At 35.7% G+C, this 22,053-nt stretch overlaps 4 protein-coding genes across 5 annotated transcripts in view; 3 read left to right on the top strand and 1 right to left on the bottom strand.

Annotated features, from left to right (window-relative positions):
- The first annotated feature begins 9 nt into the window (after nt 1-9).
- LOC131354123 (uncharacterized protein C2orf80-like) lies at nt 10-3,216 on the top strand. 2 transcript variants are annotated; one of them, XM_058391420.1, is made up of 8 exons: nt 10-134; nt 361-442; nt 972-1,048; nt 1,176-1,263; nt 1,346-1,423; nt 2,067-2,154; nt 2,242-2,348; nt 2,660-3,216. In XM_058391420.1, the coding sequence occupies exons 1-8, from the start codon at nt 94-96 to the stop codon at nt 2,726-2,728; spliced, it is 630 nt and encodes a 209-aa protein (XP_058247403.1). In that variant the 5' UTR covers nt 10-93; the 3' UTR covers nt 2,729-3,216. The 2 variants fall into 2 exon arrangements, with proteins under 2 accessions (XP_058247403.1, XP_058247405.1); XM_058391422.1 differs by lacking the exon at nt 1,346-1,423.
- A 1,178-nt stretch (nt 3,217-4,394) lies between these two features.
- LOC131354124 (gamma-crystallin M2-like) lies at nt 4,395-5,332 on the top strand. Its single transcript, XM_058391423.1, has 3 exons — nt 4,395-4,403; nt 4,499-4,741; nt 5,060-5,332. The coding sequence occupies exons 1-3, from the start codon at nt 4,395-4,397 to the stop codon at nt 5,330-5,332; spliced, it is 525 nt and encodes a 174-aa protein (XP_058247406.1).
- Nucleotides 5,333-6,298: 966 nt separating this feature from the next.
- On the bottom strand, nt 6,299-6,946 carry LOC131354125 (gamma-crystallin S-1-like; the record flags this gene model as incomplete). Its single annotated transcript, XM_058391424.1, has 2 exons — nt 6,299-6,574; nt 6,668-6,946. Coding segments are annotated over 2 exons (555 nt in total), but the record flags the coding sequence as incomplete, so codon positions are not given.
- A 3,833-nt stretch (nt 6,947-10,779) lies between these two features.
- Nucleotides 10,780-22,053, top strand: part of LOC131354119 (diacylglycerol kinase beta) — an 89,853-nt gene continuing 78,579 nt past the window's right edge. The window contains exon 1 of the mRNA XM_058391411.1: nt 10,780-11,338. The gene's annotated coding sequence lies outside the window, so the exon portion shown is untranslated. The remainder of the gene's footprint in view (nt 11,339-22,053) is intronic.

The raw sequence follows: 22,053 nt of genomic DNA, 5'->3' as shown, positions 1-22,053 counted from the left end.
TTTTTTTCCCTCTTGGATGTTATTTCAGTGTGCACATTTGGAAATAAATGTCCTCCTGATCCAGGCCTGATTGTTTTGTTGGTTATGTGAAACATGGAAACCAGACAATTGAAGCGAAACATTGAAGCTCTACTGTAAGTCCCTCATGAGGCCTTCAATAATGAGTGTGATTATACAGTTAAAATCCTAATTAAAAAGTCTGTTAATCCAAAGATCTCTGAACACACTCATGCTGGTATAGTTTCAACTTTATACTGATGTTTAATTAATATAACAGAATATATATTTCCATGAGCAAGATGCAACAGTCACTGAATAATATGGCTTCGGTAAAAGAGAATTTCTTTCTTATTTTATGAGTGGTCATTATATTGGACAAAAGCTCAGAGAAAATGGCTTTGACCCCAAAGGGATGGGTTCTTCCTCAACGTTGGATGATCTGGTAAGAATCTGATTAAATAAATAGAAAGCCTTACTCAGTATATAAGGTTTTGTTCTCTGTATTATGTTCATATTGTAGAAAGGGTTAATAGTATCTTTTAAGTACTATTAAGCCTACCACCTCTATAGACATGATATGTAAGTGTTCCATATTGAAATATGGTAAATGAGTAATCAAAAATTATGTATAAAATGCATGGGGAAAAGATTTCCTCCTTGGCTGGCATAGCTGGATCACCTGTAGTTGCAGGAATTATGTATAAAATGATATATACCATAAGCACAATAATAGTTTTGGTTATCTTGAATCTCCCACAGATTTTGTTTTGTTTTCTTTGCAAGCAGTCTGTGCAGGATCCAGTAATAATTTAAATAGGACTTAATTGACTTGGAGATGGTTGGGCATTTGGAAATATTTTTCAGATTGCAGGCCCGGAAGCAGATAAAATATTATTATTATTATTAGTAGTAGTAGTAGTAGTAGTAGTACACTGTGCAAACTACATATCTAACTATATATTTATATATAGGCTCATTATGATTTGGCTGTAAGTGTGGCTTTATGGTGGCTGAATGAGAAAAAGGGTGCAGATGTGAATCAACTTATGTGAGTAATGTGTTTTGTATGATTATTAAAAAATGTAATTTTTACATTGCTCATAATGTTTACATCTTCAGTGTTTTTGTGGTTCTACCCTTGCTGGCAGATATTAACCTGTGACCTGTTTTTGTAGAGGAGCCATCAGTACCAGACCCACTCACTGTCTTAATCAAATGGAAAGAGAGGCAATAATACTCTCATCCTTCGCAGGGATGCTTTTGGTACGTTTGTTAAATAGCTCTATATTAGGCTCATGCTGATAACCATGTCAGTAAAATAAATACTTGTATTTCTTCATTTCAGAATAGTTTACCTGTAAATGAGATCCTGTCACTGTATACCTGCAAGCCATCTGCCTCCTGCCCTCATCCAGACACTAAAGTAAAAAAAAAAAAAAAATATGACAATTTGTAAGAGAATTGCATTGTTTTAACATGCCTCTGAGTAAAAAGGGATACCGGGATAAAATGAGTGCAGAGATGGACTCCATCCTAGATGATATGGCCCTGAAGATATTTATTCATCAATAACAGCACATTTATTCTTCTTTTATAACTTATATTTTATATCATTTTGAATTTATTAATTAAGCTAGTCATTCTTTTTTATCATATAGTGTTGTGGTATTAAATACTTTAAATACTATTATTATGAAATACTTTTTTTTTTTTTTTAAGATTTTATTTTATTTTTTTAAATCAGCTTTTCATGAGATCCAAAACAAACCCAGACGGTCCTCTGTTCTAAAATTAGAAATACTAATACTAGATACTAGATACTAATACTAATAGAAATACTATACTGAAATTAGAAAATGTTAACCAGTCTTTTATGTTAAACATTTGAATGCCAGAGCCCAGCATAGTTTGGTGCTTTCCCTGCTCATTTACTCACCTAGAAAAACTTGTCTACTAATCTGGTGAGTTGAATCCATGCAGGGCCTGAAACTGTGCTGAACTCTGACCCAGTAAGACTGGAGTAATGAACCACTATCATCTCACCTCCACTGTTGTGATTTCCACAGACCAACATTGTTCATCCTTTCTCCTTGTCCTATCACCCATTTGCCATGCTCAGTTCATTTAAGGCAGTAGACCATGCAAGAAAACACAGTGAGTTCTGTCTATGGCACTGTGCATTGACTATTCAGTTGCACTTCTGATATGTGTTCATCACAAAAACATGCTTACATTTACCAGCTCAGATGCTGAAAAGGTGGAATACTCTGCGAAATAAAGAGGCATCAGCAGCACTGGAGAGGCAGAAGGCATCTTCCCCAACCCTGTCTTCTCTAACTTCTTTAAGTGTGAGCCATAATACAAACCACTTCTTCTTCCCTCTTGATACATTTATCTATAAAGCATTGATTATTTCACTATATCACCTGTTATCATCTAATGATCCATCTTAACCCATTATTATTCATCTATTTATTATGAATCATTCAGTAACTTCTATCAGTTATTTAGCAAATGCAGATAAACAAATTGAATAGTTCTGTACATAATCCTACTCCACAAGATAAGTCTTACACCAGACTAAGCCTAAATGGAGTCCTGCGAATTTAAGGCATAACCTAACCCATTTATTTTATGATCTGTACTTTGTTGTATACAGGGAAGTGAGGATTCATTGAAAGAACAAACAAAGCACTATGAAGACTCTGAGGAATCGCAGCAGGACTGAAGATAATCCATCCACTAACAATTCTTTAAAACATTATTTATTCTTTATTAACCAGCAACTATTTCAAACAACTTTGTTTCCGGTGCTATAAATATATACACATCATGAATTTTAGACACGTTGTTTTTTTGTTTGTTTGTTTGTTTGTTTTGTAATAGTTTGATTATTCTTATAGCACGGTCTATATAGTCTTTATTTGCTCATTAACGATGCTGCACGCAAAATGCTGCAATGCTGCACGTTTTGTGAACATCAGGCAGGTGATGGAGTTAAAATGGAGTTAATATATACTCCAGATGTTATGAACTATTTTGACAGATCCTATAGTGTGACAGATGTTTGTTTGCATCATAAGCTTATGTATGACTACAATCACACAATAATTCTAAAGGCCTCTGAGTAAAAAGGGATACTGGGATAAAGTGAGTGCAGAGATGGACTCCATCCTAGATACGACTGATTTGTCTTGTACACAAATAGCTTTGTCTTACACTGAATAAAATGCTGTTAGTCATTTTGGGTTGTTCGTTTGCTCTTTTGGAATGATTTATTTTCTAATCTGTTTTCATTGTTATATGTTTTTAATTTTCATTGAAACACACACACACACACATATACATATATATATATATATACACACTGAGAGAGAGAGAGAGATTTATTATGTTTTATTACTCAGTGTTTTTCCTCTTAGCAGCAATTTGTCAACTATATATAAACCACAGTATTTAATTATTTATTCCATTTATTTTTAGATTATGTGGAAAGTCTGTTACTATAGAAACTATAGCCTATGCATTAATAGGAGCATATTAATGTGATTATATTAATAACATGGTGTCAGCCATGCTAAAAATATATTAATAAATAAATAATCAAGATCTTCTGAGTGGTCAGACTAGAGTGTTCAACAGCAGTTTGGTATAAATCTTTATAATTATGTTTTTCCTAACATAATTACATAGGAACAGAATTTAATACTACTACTAAGATTTGCATGTTATGTGCATAGTGCAGTGTTTGTACAATAAAAAGCTGAAATGGAATTACATGACACATTTTTCCCATACGTTAACACAGATAGATGTATATTATTATTGCATATTATATTATTATATACATAGTATTATTGCGGGTCTACAGTTGGTAGTTTGTGACTGCATGGAGTACACAGGTCTGATGATGGATCGTATGGATGACTACCCCAGTGTAGTAGATTCTTTCCATAATTATCATCACTTTAATGAATTCTGCAATGTTTAGTTCAAAATGTAGTAAACATTCAGCAAATGCTGTGAATTCTGGAGAACAAATTATTTGCATGTTATTCATGCATGAGGGTTAGAACAGAGTACCTGGTCTTATCTCACAGCATTTGTAATGCAACATGGACATTCCATATTGTTCTGCTACTATTGTAACATGGACTAGTGGATACCACACCAGTCCTTTCCCTTTGTCTATGACCTGCATGTGGAAAAAACAAAACTAGAAGTTTTTTCTATGTACTCTTGCTTCAAATTACAGCATCAATGTTGTTCTCTAGCACAACGGTCAACATGTCAATCCCCTCTAGTTAGGCAGTTCTGTTGATTTAAATAATAATACTTTGTTTGTGAAGAGGAGTATAAAAAGCTTGGGAAACAGAATCTCTTCACCAGACATCATGGGAAAGGTGGGAATCTTTTGTACCACTGTTTGTATTAAACTAAAGCATTAACTGCCTTAGACTATTCTTATGAGTAACATGACCATTGCTTTATATTCCAGATCATTTTTTACGAGGACAGGAATTTCCAAGGCCGTAATTATGAGTGTAGCAGTGACTGCACAGATCTGCACTCCTATTTCAGCCACTGCAACTCCATCAGAGTGGAGAGTGGCTGCTTCATGATCTATGAAAGGCCAAATTACATAGGTCACCAATATTTCATGAAAAAAGGTGACTATCCTGACTACCACAGTTGGATGGGTGCCAGCAGCAGCATCAGATCCTGTCGCATAATTCCACCGGTATGCCTCTGTTTGCCATTCTGCTATCCTGTGGCATTAAATTGATATGGAAAATATGAAGAGTCATGTAATGATAGCCAGTTCTCATAAAATAACAATATTTCGTCCATATTAGAATCTGCTTATATTAAAACAATATGAAAATGCAATTTTCCCTGTTATATTTTTTTTCTTTAAAATTACATTTACAATTAGTCTTTCATATTCAAATCACATGCAGAAGTTGATGCTTTTTTCCAAATCTGTTATGTGGTAAATATAAATATAAATTATCTTTATCACTTATTGTGTCATATATTCTGAATACATTCTTTACAGTACAGGGGCTTATACAGACTAAGACTCTATGAAAAACCTGACTTCATTGGTCACATGATGGAGTTCATGGATGATTGTTCCTGTGTTTCGGACCGCTTCCATCACCGGCATGTTTACTCCTGTAAAGTGATGAATGGCTACTGGATCTTCTATGAGTATCCCAATTACAGAGGCAGACAGTACTTCCTGAAACCTGGAGATTACAGGAGATATCGTGACTGGTGCGCTACTTGCTCCATTGTAGGCTCTTTCAGGCGCATCACTGATTTTTAAGTATTGTTCTATTTATTAAAAAGTATTCTTTCCTTCATGTTATATGATTTGTTTGCATTTCTACAAATATATAGCATATTGAATGACAAGCATAATGAATAATATTGAACTTATTTTTTTAATGAAGCAGTATTATCTTCATGAATATAATCAAATTAAATATCAGTTAACCTAATCTTAAATAGCATTAAGCATCCTCTGATGATTAGATGCACAGATATTTTCTTAAAACCCTCTGCTCATCCTTCTAATCCTATTTGGGTCACTGATAAGATACAATCCATGAAGCTCTTTAAAGTCCAGCAACTGAAGAAGAGCTGTATCAGATGATCTACTCAGCCAAAAATCACACAGAATGTCCCCTATTTCAAAAAAGGGACTTCTCTTATATGAGGTTTTAAGCCTGAAATAACCAACCAACTACTGAGAATATATATATTATACATTATATTGTCAATGTCATTACTGCCAAATATTTAGCCATCAAGTCACTGCAAGCCACCAGCCAAAAAGATGGCACAGGCATCAAGGCCTTCTGTTTTACACACACACAAGAAAATCAGAGAAAGTCTTATAACTATAACTATAACGTGTGAAAGAAAATATATAATAATTAGTCTCTAAAACAATGATGTACTGTATTACTTTGCATTCACCATAGAAAACTGAATAAGGATAACATTTCTGTTCGGTAAATCTAAAGATTTTCCAGAACATTTAGAATTATTTTCTTTATGTTCAAGGACACCATGAATTAGCCATGATTTATATTTTTATTTATTTAAAATTTAGAAAGAGTTAATTCTTTTTTTTTTATAATCAATAAACTATTTCTTATAAATACATGTGTAACATTTTATTGTTGAGATTAGATTTGGACCTCAATAACAAAAAAAAATGGAGACAATGGTTTAGTGATAAATTGATATTTATTGGTCAAACTCCTTCGATCAAGATTTTAGCCACTCAGTTTGAGTGGACAATGCGCTTGAAGGAACCAATTCTTGGGGTTATGGCGCCCCACTCATTGTATCTTCTGTATTCACCAGGTCTCAGCAGATACTGTCTGCCTCTGTAATTGGGATGCTCATAGAACAGCCAGTATCCTTCAAGCACGTTGCAGGAATGGATGTCATTGTAGTGGAAGCGATCATAAACAGATGGACAGTCTTCATTAAACTCCATCATCTGTCCACCAAATTCAGAACGCTCATAGATCCTTATTCTATGAGATCCTTGTTGCTAGGGATAAAAAAAAAAAAACATTTTAATCTTAATATACACAAAATGAACAATATTAATATAAATATATTTTTATGATACAATGAGGATCACCTGAGGTATCATACGACAAGATCTGACACAGTCATTAAAACCCATCCACCACTGATAATCTGGGTACTCCCCTCTATGGAGATAATACTGGTAACCCATAAAGTTTGGCCGTTCATACACCATCCAGTAACCACTTTCTACCTGGATGGAGTTGCAGCGGCTGAAATGAGAGTACAGGTCAGCACAGTCGCTGCTGCACTCATAGGAACGGCCCTGAAAGTTCCTGTCCTCGTAGAAGATAATCTGAAACCAAATATTTTTGTTAGATGGTATGTTTAATCAAAGTGCAAATGAATACAATAAAAAAAGCAGCTAGTAGGCTTACCTTTCCCATAGTGATGGATTTGCAGTGTATCACATCAACCCTGCTGGTGATTAACAGCGGCTCTTTTATATCGCTTCAGATAGCCCACATTGGCAGTGACATCAATTAACTTCTGATGTCAGCTTTTTTATTCAACAGAATGGTCTGCTGTCAAGCCACGAAAGGTATTTGCACCACATTTGTTCATTTTGACAAAGAATTAAAAATGGTATAGTTAACCCTTTGTGTGCATGTGTGCTATAACAGAATACATGTTTATGGATTCCAAACAAACAAAGGAAGATTATGCAAAACCCAAACTAGTTTAACCCTGGACCGTACATCGTCGACTTCACCCTGTGCTAGCTCCTTAAAAACGAAATATTCTAAATCTTAAATTTGTTATTTGTCATTCCAGTGGCTTTAGTAATATTTGTCCTAGAATTAAACTATGATACAATGAGCACATGCAGAAAGTTGCTTCATCTCAATGACACTGTGTTCACATTTATAAAATTCACACTAGCTGTGATCAATTATACACTGGGATATAAATAACATAACTGCTTAGATAAATGTTGTATGTAAAGCTTAAACATAACTAAGTTCTATTTTTGTAATTGTACTCACAGAGATGATTTACTGGATTAAGAGTGGTTCATACCACGAAAATATTTCTTTCCTTTCACCCATTTTACCATCTCAATATCTCCCTCTAGTGGTCAAACACTAATGCACTATATATATATATATATAGTGTGTGTGTGAATAAAGAGTTTGTTTGGGTGGTTGCCAGTCAACTCAACACTTTCCCTAAATAAACTGATACAGTACAATGAAGTAGACCAGGTTGATGACTCATGTGGTTTGTATAAAACCTGGTATTATCTTATCTGAAGGCTATACACTGCTGCCAGTAGTGATATGCTGAAACAATCTCTGTGAAGACCTACATTTTTTATTTGCAAGATTTTGTTTATTATGTATGTTATGTATATTAAAAAGGCACTTCTTTGTATATATTTTTGTAGATATTCTTTGTAGATATGCTATTTCTGTGAGTCTTGAAGCTTCTGACTCTGATTATAAAAGTTGTCTTAATTAGTAAGTATATCTCCTACTCCAACCAGCTTTGATTTGTTGGTTTAATGGTTAGCACATTTGCCCTGCATCTGCAGGGTTGGGTATTCAATTTATGCACTGTGTGCATGGGGTTTGCAGGGGTTTCCTTTTGGGTACTCTGCTTTCCTCCTTCAGTCCAAAGATGCTTTGTAGGCCAAATGGCATGTCTTGGCAATTAAGCAGTGCGATGTGTTATCACTCCATCCACAGTGTTTCTTGTTTGTGCCCTGAGTCCCATATGATAGGCTCCCTGTGACTTTCTGTAGGATAAGTGGTACAGAATATGGATGGAGGGTTTGTAACAAGTTGTTCAAGTTTTAAAAATTGAATTCTATCAAAGCTGTCATTTATCAGAACTGATTAAAAAAACCTGGCCTTTTTAAAATATTAGTTCTATATGTGTGCACTTCAACCACAGGGGGCTTACAATCAGACATGCACCAACACAGTGGGTGTGGTCATAAGTTAACACAGTGGACCATGTGTTAATTAGCTGGCAGTGGAGATGGGATCCTGCAAGGTCATCATGAAGACACCCCTGCTGTAGTGTAAAAGTCGAGCAAATAGATGGAGACATCTATTATAGTGGCAGTGCTTACAAGGGGAAAGCATCTAGAAAGGCTTCAAATTGCAATAATAATGAAAACTATTCAACACTTGCTAAAAACTATGCTCAAGTCTCACTCATTATACAGTGGATAACTTAGCTTAAAGCTTAAACTCTACTGAAATACAAAAAAAAGACCTTGCTGAAGATATTTCCATATATTAACTAGTGTCACACAGAAGAGGATGGGTTACATTTAGTGTACATTATGGCATCAACATTTGTGCCCACATGTATGTTTTTTAAGTTTATTCATGTCAGTTTTAGAATCCACACATATGCTGTGGGAATTGAGCCTGTTTAACTGGCTTTTAAGAATGTACTTACATGTGTATGCACATGTATGCACAAGTCATAAATATTTGTTATTCTTCCTGTGCTGTGTTGAACATTGTAGAACATTACTGTGTTCTTTTTGTGAAACCAAACAACAAAATGACGAGCATTGCAGAGTTGCTGACCTGCCCCATGTTGATTCGTTCTGTTTGCTTAATGCTTTAATCAGCAGAGCACTCCATTCCCAAGCCATGGGTTATTTTTGTTCTGCTGGGTCACTGGAGTTCCACAGCTGAGAGGAATTACTTTAATCCCATGAAAAAATGCACAAGTAAACATTCCAGCCAGGATGGTTGCCTTGTAAGGCAGCAGAGAAAAGAGGGTGAAATGAGCCGTATGCATTAAAAAAGCAAAGGTCTTTTTCAAATGCCTGTGATAACTGTAGATGCATTTGTCTGTAGTAAGAGTGTAAGAGATTGATGAAGAAATGTGAGAAAATAGAGTGCACAAGAGTCCTTAATATACATTGCTAATCTCTTCTGCAGATCATATTCCAGTCACTGCATTAATTATATTATTGTTGTTAGTTATTATTTGAAGAACATTTAACTGTAGTGGAATGACAGCCAGTGCTACCCAAGGGAATAACCTGTAGTATTATCCACTAAAACAGACAGTGTATCATTCACCCCTTTGTATTTATTTTATCAGGCCGTAAACAAAGCACATGATCCACCCTGGTAGCATTCTCTATTCTCTAGCATGCTCTATTCTTCCTAATAATCTACTAATCTCTGTACATAGACAGTCTAAGAAGTAATTGTAAAGTAATGGTCATCACCATTTACCCAACTTAAGAATGCACATATATGAGAGCATAATTAGTTTTGTCCTCCTTTGTTATTAATTGATATAGGACTCACCACATTACCATGAATTTATAGAAAAAGACAAGGGTCACTGATTGTAAATCACAGTTACTCATTTGATTAGACACCAAAAAAAATAAAATAAAATAAATCATTTTACTTCCTGTTACCTAATGTATTACTCAAACATTATCACTTAAGCTTTAAGCCCTTATTGTGTTGTTAGGAGTGTGTATCTGCCGTGACAGGGTGTGTTAGGAGTGAAGTAGCACGCTGAAGCCATGTGCTAATTACACTCCCATCAGGTGCTGACAGATGCCCCATCATACACCTGGCTGAGGATGGCATGCTGAGACCTTAATTATGGAACTTGGCCTGGGACAGATGACCTTCTAGTGATCTTTTAAAAATACACACATACACAAATAAAGTGACTGAGCACTCTCGCCCCTTATGGTCACTATCTCGCATAATTTCACACAGTGAGTGAGCCATGCACAGTGCTTTAAGTGTGTTCAGATGGCATTGCATAAAACAGTAAACTAAACTTGAACTAAAGGTTTATAGAAGTGTAGAGTGTTAGTCCTTTGCCATAAGGTGGCAGCACTGAATTAATTTTGAGGCTCTAATAGGTTAAGCAAATATTTAATCGGTAATTGCAAGCTGAAGGGATATTTCCTTCATGGATGTAGGATATATGATGCAGTTCAAATAAAAAGTGTAATGGATGCCTTATACGTGTTGTAGTCTGGTGTTGATTTATTCGAGCAAACCGTGATGCGTGCAGCATGACTGTAGCATGAAAGCGCTCAGAAAATTGATTAAGACGTGACCATGCTGTCAGGACACGATTGCTGCTCTATTTTACCTCGACCACTGCGCCCGGTGACGTGATCGCTCGATCACGTTATAACCTCAGAGGAAAGGGATTCACCAAGAGCGGCCGCGTGACGTCAGCATGGAAAAAAAGAGTATTGCCATGGCAACCAATTTCTTCGTCGCAACCCATCCTTGCAGCACAGGCACCCTCTTCAACCGAAAAAGGCTACTTCTGACAACAAAAAAATCGACCCTGACCATATATCCTGTAATACCAGACCGTGTGAAAAAGGAGGAAAAAAGTGGTGCACAAGTACAACTAAATGCAGTGACATCATCCCGTATCCCCGCTAACGACAACCATGATTAACATTTTAAAGCAGAAACAGCAAAGCAAGATATGTGAGACAAAATTGGGGAAAGACGGTCTGAGATGAACTGTGAATGCTCTGCTGCTTCACAAGGTGTCTGCGCTAATGCTGTCAGTCTGTAGTGTATAGCAGGACACGTTTATTTACCGTTTACTCTGTATTGGCGTCCCTGGCGTGACAGCTGCACAAACAAAGCCAATTAAAGGCACCTTTATCAAATCTACGTGGATGATGACTTTTTGTTTTGTTTTGTTCGAGCTCCAACAGCACGGAGTCAGAGGAACACACACGGACAGACTGTAGGTAGGTGGTTTGACTTCTCTACTCACACTGAGAGCTGTATCACTGCAATTTCAGATCCTTTACCTGCTCAAATATGAAACAATCCAGCGGCACTTACAGGATGTTAGTTATTTTATGGTGTTTTGCGCAATTCTGGCCTGCTTCTTGTTTGAAAATTGTGATATAAATCTATGTTTGTTATAAGAAGTTCAGTTGATGGTAATAACTGGCTGTTGAAACTCGAGACTTGTTTTCTGTTCGGTAAAAATGACCACTTTTTGGATGATCAATTTTTACTACTCAGTGTGTAGCCATACTAACAGAATTGTTCAACACGAAACTTTATCGGTTTAGTCTCTCTAGTGGACATAAATAAGGACCAGTTGGAGTTTGATGCATGTCTTATACCTTCCTAATACGGGTGTAACGCATCAACTCTGTAGACTGTGTGAACCTCATCAATACTCCAAATATTAGCTGACACTTAAAGTGGGCGTGGCCTAAAAGTAAATTCGTCCAGGATTGTTTTTTATTTTTTAAAAATAAAAAAAAATTTTTTTTAACCCTGCTACCACAGTTATATTTATTTGTATGTATTTAACATTTTCTAGTAAAATAGTACAAACCACCACAAAGAAGCTGTTGCTGCAAATGTATTATTCACATCCATTGTTCATGCCCGCATTAATGAATGTGGTCCTTCTTCATCTCACAAGCGTAATACCAAACACCACTTGAATGCAGTTGCATGAAAGTAAAAACCTCTTGCATTTTTAATTTGCGTCCCACTAAATCTCAGTCCGATACACACCTCTAGTTTCAATCAGATTTCAAAATACAACAAAAACAACTGTGCACCACCATTAGCATTTGTATTTGTATCTGTTTATAGGACATCTGTTCATTCCAAATAATGTATTTGTATTCAGTTACATGCCTCGCCTCTTTATATTTATATTACACACCAGGGCATGTTGATCCAAGAATCAAACAAATTAGTAGTGGAATATGAATTGACACCAACTACCTTACAAAAATAAAACATTTACTCAATGCCAAATTTCCTCTACATCTAATTTGTACTATACCAGATTAAACACACCTGCCCGTAGGAGCATTTCCAGGCATGAGAAATGGTCTTTACTGTTCCCCCAAAAAGCATAGATGTATTCCATGTTGGTCACTTCAAAATTTATTTTCTCTCTCAGTCATCCAAGCATGCTGTCAGCTGAAAGTATGATCTGTGAACAGTGAATCCATCGCTAAGTAGCAAACAGAACACAGGGGTTATGCTGCAGCATCCATCTGTGGTGACGGTAAACAGGCTTATGTCAAGAGGAAATGAGCTGACAATCGTACAACCACAACAGGGTTCCCTACTCAGTCAAACTGCTAACTGGGATATTGTTGTTGTTAATCATAATAACGCTCTTTTTTATTATCATCACCTTCGTAGCAAAGCTACCTTTGGCTAACACATTTGTGCTTGCTGACACAGATATTAATAAATTTTAACATGAAAATTTTAACGGAGTAGATTTTTACATATTCTAGGATTCCTTAGCCAGTTACATGTCTCTCACGCCCAGTCTCTGAGAACTAGAAGGCCTAACCCAATAATATTCCCATATGATGTGGGTTTTTTTCTGCACTGTGTACTGATTTACTGAGTCATTTTCCCCCATCTTGCACGTCTGTATAGGTGAGAAGGCTAAATGGACAAAACTCTCAGTGCATACTGAGAAATTCAGAGAAGAAGCAGCATGTCTGCCTTGCTCTGAAATGTTTACAGTGTGTGTAAAGGGGATCCTGGGAGGCTGCTATTTATAGCCCTTATTTCATCATTCCTCTGCGCACAGCAGTGAGCTGCGGTCTGCATTCTAATGACTGAGGCATGGAGCATCCCACTGCTCTGTCAGGCAGCGAAAACCATCCTCAAAAAGCAAAAAAAGAGATCCTTCTTACTACATCCAAGAGGAGGCTTTAGTGCCAAATGCAATTTATAGCATAAAAGGTATACGTTCTCAGACTTTCTTTTTCCATGCAGGCATTTTTGGGAGGATTATTAAATCATACATTTTTATAACATATGCTCATGATTGATATACACAGTAAACTGTAACTGCAGTTTTGGAAAATGCTGTGGCTGAGCAGTTGCATAAAACTGGGAGTTCTTTATGCATGCAACAAAAGGCATAGCTTGCTGCCAAACTGTGTTTGACAGTGAAGTGTCTTTTGATACTAAGCACTGTGCATGCAGACACAGTCCCTCTAACAGTGTTTCTCCTAAGGTTGTCATAACAGATGGAGTAAGATTATTATCAAACACTATGTGCGTTTGCTTTCTCTCTAGATTTTCCATGCCATATATATTGCATCAGATATCATTCATTGTTCTTTGGTGGTGAATAATTCAGTGGCCCATCTGCTATAAGAGATAAAACTGGACTAGGAAAGCATAACTGATTTCCACCATTAAGCTGAGCTTACTTAATACAGTATCTAATTTCTGTTCCAGTTCAATGTGATTTACTGATGAATGAAACCTGTGTTATGTATGGCTAAGTGGACAAAGTCAGCTGCTTTATACTAGTATTTGGGAGATACAATAAAGACCTAGTGTATTTTCATTACAAGGCTCTTTTAGGTCTGTTCATGAGCAAGTTATGTAGTCCACAGACTAGAGGGGTGCATCAGGACCATGACCCTATGGGATCATGGGAACAGACTTGGATGCAGGCGGTTTTTGTTGTCATGCAGGCATGAGTGAATGGTCAGATACGAGGCTCTAAGAAAGGCCATGCTGATCAACATGGGTGCATACTGGATACGGTCTGGTGCTTGTGTGGAGACATGGGGCACACACATGTCCCCTTCAAGTATCTGCTTTATACTGGTCAAGATCTTGATGGTTTAGATTACTTATTTAACTATATTTTGGGAAATTGGCCCTTCTTAATTCATCACTGGCATGTACAGACAATAGTAAGGGTGGAACTAGGAATATTCATGACTTGTAATGTATAAATTATAATTGTATTTGATGTATAATTTGTAGCTGGAGTCTCTGACTAGTATTTCATTATTTACTTAATCTGCCTTTACATATACACTGAACTTTTAGGCATCAAATAGAATTTCCAGGCAAAAAAAACAAACAAACAGTCAACATCCTTTTAGTATGTTGATATACTGTATATGACTTGTAAGTTTGTTCTTTGTATTATGACCAACAGTTTCAGAGCTATTTTCTGTGACACTTGTACAATAAATAAGGGCGTTTACCAGTCATTTAACAGTAATATTTGGATTGAATGCTGCCTCACCTGTCAGTCATGCCAGCCAAATGTATAAACCCAATTATACATAAATATTGTATATATTGATCATCATGAAATGATTCATTCCATCATTAAGCCAGATCTTTGGAATTGTTAGCTTATACTCTTTCAAATACAATGTTAAACTAAAGTCAATACATTATTTTTAAATGCACTTTATAGACCATAATACTCTGCAGTGAAAAGCCTGGCTCTCACCAGCTGCCTGGGGATGAGAGCAGTAATATATTGTCCTGTACTCACTGCCAGCCTGGATAGGTGGCACAAATGGAGCATTTTAATTAAAAACTGCTGAGACGCAGATATCCAAAGGGAGGAGAGGATGCCAGCACTCCAAGGTTTCCCTACCCAAATGTACCATTCCTCCAAGGAAAACAGATAAAGTAATCTTGATTATGCAGGCAGAGAGAGTTCATGAATAATTTACTGCAAATGTAATTGACACTTGCACATAGCATATACACCATAAGCAGAATTTGTCTGACTGGGTTTTATTTGCATTGTAACACTGTAATCATGTCCCTTTTGGAAGAGTGTGGGTCGCATAAATGCTAATTCACCGCTACCCAAATTTGTAATTACAGATGGACTGCTAAATGTTGGCACTATTCTTTAAATTACGTATTTTGGGGAAGGTGAATACTTAAAAAGAAAAATTACTAGTAGGAGCAAGTTGAAATATTTGTAGTTATGTATATCTATTTATGCCATTTAAAACGCCTCAGTCAGTTGACAAATGAATCAATTGTCAATTTGGGGAAATGCATACTTTTGAGTTTGACACACACTGGATATTGCTGCTATAATTGTGTTAGGTTAAAACCTAGGCATATTTGTGCACTAATGAAAATGTATTTTCAACTGAGAATTGAACCTATTGGTGACCATCAAGATGTTTGCTTGGCTCCCAGCCTCCAATCGCTTTGCTCACAATTTCCTGAGAGATTTCCATTGCCATGGTGACAGCAAGCTGCTGATGTCATCCAGACCAGGTTGTTGGGGTTGGGGCAAAGGTGTACTGCACGTGTCCCCATTTCCCCTCTGTTTATTTTCTAGAGTAAGACTGAACACCAAGCTTACTTAGAATGAACTTAATCAATCTTATTGGGGAATTCGTCCTTCATATATTCTACTGTATCAATTGAATTGTGTTCATTTGAGGGCCTGAGAAATATTTATAGTATTCTTGATTCTGAGGAGTACTAGGTTAGGTGCCACAGACATGATAATGTCTGGATATTGCTGCTATAATGGGTGTTACTGGTAATGGTAACTCCATTGTAATGATAATGGAAATTATGTAGTTTAATAAAAAATACGCTTTGGTTTCCAGAGAGTGGGACAAAATTAACCACCACAGTTGATATCACATTTCTCATGTTAATAATTAGTGTAGGAGTGTCTGAAAATTCATGGACAAATTACTTTCCATTATTTCCATCCAGATGTTAATTAGTCATTTATAATGGATGAAATGTTAGGATGTGTATTTATGTCTGTGCAGCTGATAAATATAATATCATGCTCTGTTAAGGAAATGAAAAACAAAAAGCAGAGGTTAATATAACATATAACCAATATAAGATGAAAACAAATTAGTAATTATTTCATAATAGTCTTTTTGTTGCAGTGGGTCTGAATAATTGGAATAATAATTTAGATAATATTTCATGCAGAATTTTATATATATATATGTATATATATAAACAGTATATATATATATATATATATATATATATATATATATATATATATATATATATATATATATATATATATATATACTGTTTATATATATACTGTATATATGAATTCATTTAATATATTCATTTAACTGCAGAACTGGGTTGCCCTCTTGTTCACTACATTTCAGTTTAGTAAAAGTGTTTCTTGGATAGAAGCTGCAAATCTTGAAATATTACTTGAAATCTTAAAAAGAGAAATATTTGAAGACAAATGCCCAAGCCATATACTGTAACAGCTTCTTTAAAAAAATGGAAGTGTTTAGATACACAGACCACAACGAATCGATCACCATGTTATCTTCACACAGATGGCATTAACACACCCAGGGGAACCTCTTTCACAGGTTGACCTGTATTTTCAAAGCCATTTCTTTATCTGATTCTCTTATTTGCCACATAATTATTCAATAACTGTCTATCAGTGGAGGATGTAATGATTTGTTGCCTCTGATTATGGCCATATACACTCCCCAGACAGACTGAAAAAACCCTGATCTTTAAAGGCTGCCCCAAAGACTGACTCATTGGCTGCAGGTATTCCACTCTTGGGTTCCCCCACTGTTCTCTTATTATTCTCCACAGGGTTTAGCTAAAGGTCTATCACAAGAGTTTTTACTCTCTGGCCATTCCCTTAAGGCTGATTCATTTTACCAGGTAGGTTGCACCGTCTGACTGTCTTCTGCCCTCTCAAAATGAAATCAGTCACCTGAGAGACCTTGCAAGAACACTCAAATGAATATGCTTACAACTGCAGATAAGAAGATTCAGTTTTGGATAAGCAATAGTCTGACTAGTCTGACACGATTCATACAGTTCAGTTTTCAAAAACAAATAACACTGATGTGAGGCAATTTTCACTCAGATATTTATTGTATTGCTGTTTCTCAGGCAAGTAATACCCAAAGGGAGCAATGATATAAGATTGCAAAGTCTTGAACATGTCGATTGTGTGGGAGAAAAATGTTTAAATCTGATAACAGATTTGTCCTGGGAAATATTTAATCTACTGAATCGCAGTAGTCTGAAGGCCAGGATGTACAATTTGATGATATGTTAGCTGTATTTTATGCAGATAAATTATTGGATGAAATGAGTTTCTGCATGAATTGCATGTTTTTGTTAAAACTGTATGAAGAACACTGATCAACTGAACAACATGTATACCAAAATATTTAACAAGCACCAGCTGTACCACTCTTTAAAAGCATTATTTACCAATTAAATTGAATTTTGAACTTAATTCAACAATTGTCTTTGAAAATAAATTTAGAGTTCATTTTATATTGTGTCTCTACTGTCAGCATTCTATTTTAAATTCAATAAAACTCAATTTTTATATATTTTATTTTCTCTCAAAATATTTGAGTAAATTTTACTACAATACTTCTAAAGAATATTTGTAAATAAATATTAATGTCTGTCTTTTTATCAGCAGTTTTTTTTAGATATGTAGACTTATTTCTCTACAAAGAAATAATTAACAAAAGAAAAATAATAATTATTTTGCTTAAATCAACACAAGGCATTCTTTATGTTGCCTGTCCTCTATATTTATCGATACTTTATGGCTTGGGCTCCCTAAAGGGCTGAAGTGTGTTTAAGGTGGTATTGTAGTGGAAAAGTGAATGGCTATAATTCATTTTCAGAGATATAGGACATTGTGGTACAAACACAGTGTTGCACACACTGCTGATGTAAAACATTGACCTGTTTCTCCCTTTATTTCAGACACATAACAAATTGTTGTGTTAAATATTTATTATGTGATTAAATTGCTATATGGATATAATTACACAATTTCATCATCAAATTCATCACTGGACTCCAGTGATGGTGATTAGATAAAAGCAGTGTGAATCTGGAACTACAACTTTATGGCAGTCAGTGAGTTTAAAAGAAACTTTCTTATGCACACAGAGAGTAAAGTGCTAATGATGACATCAGAGGAAATGCCGGAGTTTGAGTAGGCGGACTGTAGAGGAAATGAGAGCTCTGTGTATCCGCAAATGTGTGCATTACTGGGTGGTGGCAAAAAAAAAAAGAAGAAGAAAAAAAGATCAACCAGATATTTGAACCTTTTGTTATTTTTCTTACATGCAAAAGGGAGTTTTCTTTTGCATCACACTGGGGTTTTTTAGTCAAACTGGGGTTGCTTCATATAATCATAGATTGCTGATCTTAATAAATCAAAAATAAAATATAATGTCCCTGCATAAATTGCTGAAAATCTAATGTTTTTAAACAATTATAGTACCAGAAGTGTGTTTGTTGTGAATTTGAAAATATATAGCCATAATGCTTAAGTATTGCATGTAGCACATGAACATATTTACATCTTTTATTTTTTTAGTGGGACAAAATGAAGGTGTTTCAAAGAAGGAGTTGCAGTAAGATTATCACCTCTGTTTCTGTGTGGGTGTAAGCACATACAGGATGGGTGCATGCTCATGAGTATGAAGTAGGGGAGAAAAATAGCTGAGTGACATTTACTCTGTACAGTGTAAGATGCAATAGAACCACAACTATGTTCTGTACACTAAAATATAACTGACAGCCCACTTAGCAGTAAAATTCACATGAACTATACTTTAAAAAGGCAGTCACACGCTCGTATGTTTGCTTTTGAAATTCTATATTGTGTTTGTCTACTGGTGCGCCATTCCATTTTTTTTTTACAACATTTCTTACAACATTTTCTTATGTTTTTTCATGTACCACCTTTTACAAACCAAACCAGGACATTTACATGTTTTCTAACACACAAACACACACACACACATACATGTATATACTCTCTCTCTCTCTATATATATATGTATATATATATATATATATATATAAATATATATATAAAATTAAATGTATACTGTATATAAAACCTAGCAAAGAGTTAAGATAATTGTATCCTAATAACATTGGGACAACGTTGCATAACATTTAATGAACCAAGTTTGTAAAACTGACCTGTGAATTATTATATATTGATAAGTGAATGCTATTTTCAGCTCCAGTACATGAGAACCTAGCAGGTATAACATATTTTATTCTTTGGATCCCCACCCATCCACTTTCTCTTCCTCATCATAATCACTTTAAAGTCCCTGAGTCCCTCTGGGTTGACCCTAACTGCTGTGGATGTGTATCTGATTAGTGTAATGTATCTGCATAGCTGCTCTGATGGCTGCCTGGCCTCTCCAGCATGTGCTGCTTTTTATATCTATGGTTTCATTTACTGTGTAAAAGGAAAAAAAGAAAAGAAAGTCTTAATTTCTATCCAGGATTTGCACTGTTTGTTTTTCCTTCCTTCGAGACATTTTATCTCTTGTTGAATCAACAGTGAGGTTTTGCAGTGCAGTTTTTGCCATCGGTTGCACGCAGTGTCCATAAATATAGAGGATTACACTGAACAAGAACAAAACTACTTACCTTGAGTGTCTCAGTGACCATTAGCACAGGCTATTTATAACTGGTGTAAGAAGTCCATATATAATGCAACAAAAATCCTATCCAACTCACCCAAAATCTATTTTACATTAAATGTTTTTTAAAAAAAATAGAAAAAGTGATTGCTTTGTGAATAGATAAGATATGCCTGCTGTTTCTTCTGTGTTTCCCTAAGAAGCAGTGACAACCAGAAGGCTAAAAATAGTTGAAGTTGATATCTCTGTCAGTCTCTGTAGCTCAATACACACACACACACACACACACACACACTCTCTGTCTCTCTAGCTCAGTATACACATTCATAAATAGCATGCACATTATCATAATTTTGAGCAGTCTCCTCTTTTTGTGATCCCGGATATAATTCTGAGAAACTTTAATTAAATAGTGGTTTTATTTAGTCCTCAATTGATCACAGGCTTATGCAAATTTAATGCTTTTCCTTTGGTTATATAATTTGTGTACGCGATCCCCATTCTTGAAGTGAATTTCAGGCTGCTCTAAATCACACCGTGGATGCTAAATTTAATCTATTTAAATACACCAGCATGTTTTGTGCACATTTCTGCATATTTATTAAAGGCAAACATGTAAAACTGTAAGTTGTGCTAGTTTGCTCTTATGAAAGTTGAAATTCTCTGTATTAGATTTTCTTGCAAGATGTTTTTGGCTCTATCATGGCCTGAAATGGCTTTTAATAAAATAAGTCACATAATCTATGATTGAAACACATATAACGGTGGGAGTTTGAATCATGACAATGCCATAGCCATCCATGGCCATGAGTCCAACAGAGCATATTTGGTTGTGCTTTCTGTGTGGGAGGGATGGCCTTACTCTCTCCCCTGTTGGTCAGAGTAATGCCAACCAATTGTGGGTGTCTGTGAGCTCGTGCATGTAGAAAGGGCAGTTTGTGCCTTACTCTGAGTTAAACTGTCCTTTGACATACTGTAGCATAAGCAGCATGAGCAGAAAAGATGCCGTTTCTGGCTTCATATGTCCCAGAAAAAAGCATCTGCTAGCTTTTGTTCACCCTCTCTAGTTGGTGGTGTGATAGGGGAGATCCAGGTAGTGGGTGTGAGTTGGCTTTGAACAATGTGCTAAAATCATATCTAAAAGCACACTGGATGCAAATAAATGATGTAACAGTTAATTTAAGACTGTCAACGTTGAAATTACTGCCTAAATATTTCTTGACACATATTTGGATATACAGCAAGTTTGATGAATAGGCCCCACTCGATCAGTCTTTAACCCCTGGATTTATTTGGATACATTTTTTTTCACACAGTAGTAGACAGTACAGGTGAGGTGGATAGCAGTGTGGTTGTTTATTCATCATTCATAATGTTGGCTTGTCGTAATGTTGATTCTTTATTCCTGTCGACAATGATGAAATTAAGAGCAGGACAGGATGTGAAAGCAAATGCTCTGCTGGTATGAAGCAAAGTTTTGGCTCATCACAGCAGAGGGGAAAGTCCCAGAGAGACTGATGAAAAAGAACAAGAGAGAGAGAGAGAGAGAGAGAGAGAGAGAGAGAGAGCAAGAGAAAAAGAGGTAGAGATTGACAACCTTATCTTAGAATGTTTGAATTTTTTGTCATGTCATTGCAGTGCATGGCTGTTTTGCATGATCGTGGCTATTATAGTGCATTCTGTCTTGTTTCACATTTAAACTTTGAATGCTATTGATTGTGATGTTTTACATTTTATTTCCGCACCTACAATACAGAACAAAAATTCATGGCACAGGCACTAATTAAATGCTTTTTTGTGCTCACATTATATCTGTTAATATTATATCTGCTGTTACACTTGCTGTTCCAAGCAAAGTCACTAGCAGTCCATGTCCTGTCATATTACACTCTTTAATACGAAGTTTATTAGCAGGTTGGTAAATGGAATCTTTTGGCAAGTATAAAAGGATTAAACAGAAAAAAAAATAATAAAGCAAGTGTAAATAAAAGAAGAAAAGAAATCAAATCGTAGCTTGGCTGAATAAAAACAGTCCACTTTGTAACATAGTAGAGAAGGAGAGGAGTAGCATTTCTGAGCTTTTTTTGTCCACTAGAATGCTCTACAAATTAAGCGATGTTAAGCGAAGTGTTATGTTGATGTTTAGGTGAACATTGAATATAACAGTGAAAAATAATTGATAAGCTGACCTCGTTTTGAGGATTGAGGAGTTTCCAGCTCATTCTGACCTC

The sequence above is a fragment of the Hemibagrus wyckioides genome, linkage group LG06 (genome assembly GCF_019097595.1).
Source record: "Hemibagrus wyckioides isolate EC202008001 linkage group LG06, SWU_Hwy_1.0, whole genome shotgun sequence".
In the NCBI taxonomy this organism is placed as follows: domain Eukaryota; kingdom Metazoa; phylum Chordata; class Actinopteri; order Siluriformes; family Bagridae; genus Hemibagrus; species Hemibagrus wyckioides.
The sequence above is the reverse complement of the archived record's forward strand: the minus strand, read 5'-3'. Positions and strand labels throughout refer to the sequence as shown.

Excerpts from the sequence above, each read along its gene's own strand:
- LOC131354123 (XM_058391420.1), top strand. The coding sequence starts at position 94 with ATGGAAACCAGACAATTGAAGCGAAACATTGAAGCTCTACT. Across the intron at positions 1,264-1,345 it reads CCTTCGCAGGGATGCTTTTG|AATAGTTTACCTGTAAATGA; the intron begins GTACGTTTGTTA and ends TCTTCATTTCAG. Across the intron at positions 1,424-2,066 it reads GCCCTCATCCAGACACTAAA|ACCAACATTGTTCATCCTTT; the intron begins GTAAAAAAAAAA and ends TGATTTCCACAG.
- LOC131354124 (XM_058391423.1), top strand. Across the intron at positions 4,742-5,059 it reads CCTGTCGCATAATTCCACCG|TACAGGGGCTTATACAGACT; the intron begins GTATGCCTCTGT and ends CATTCTTTACAG.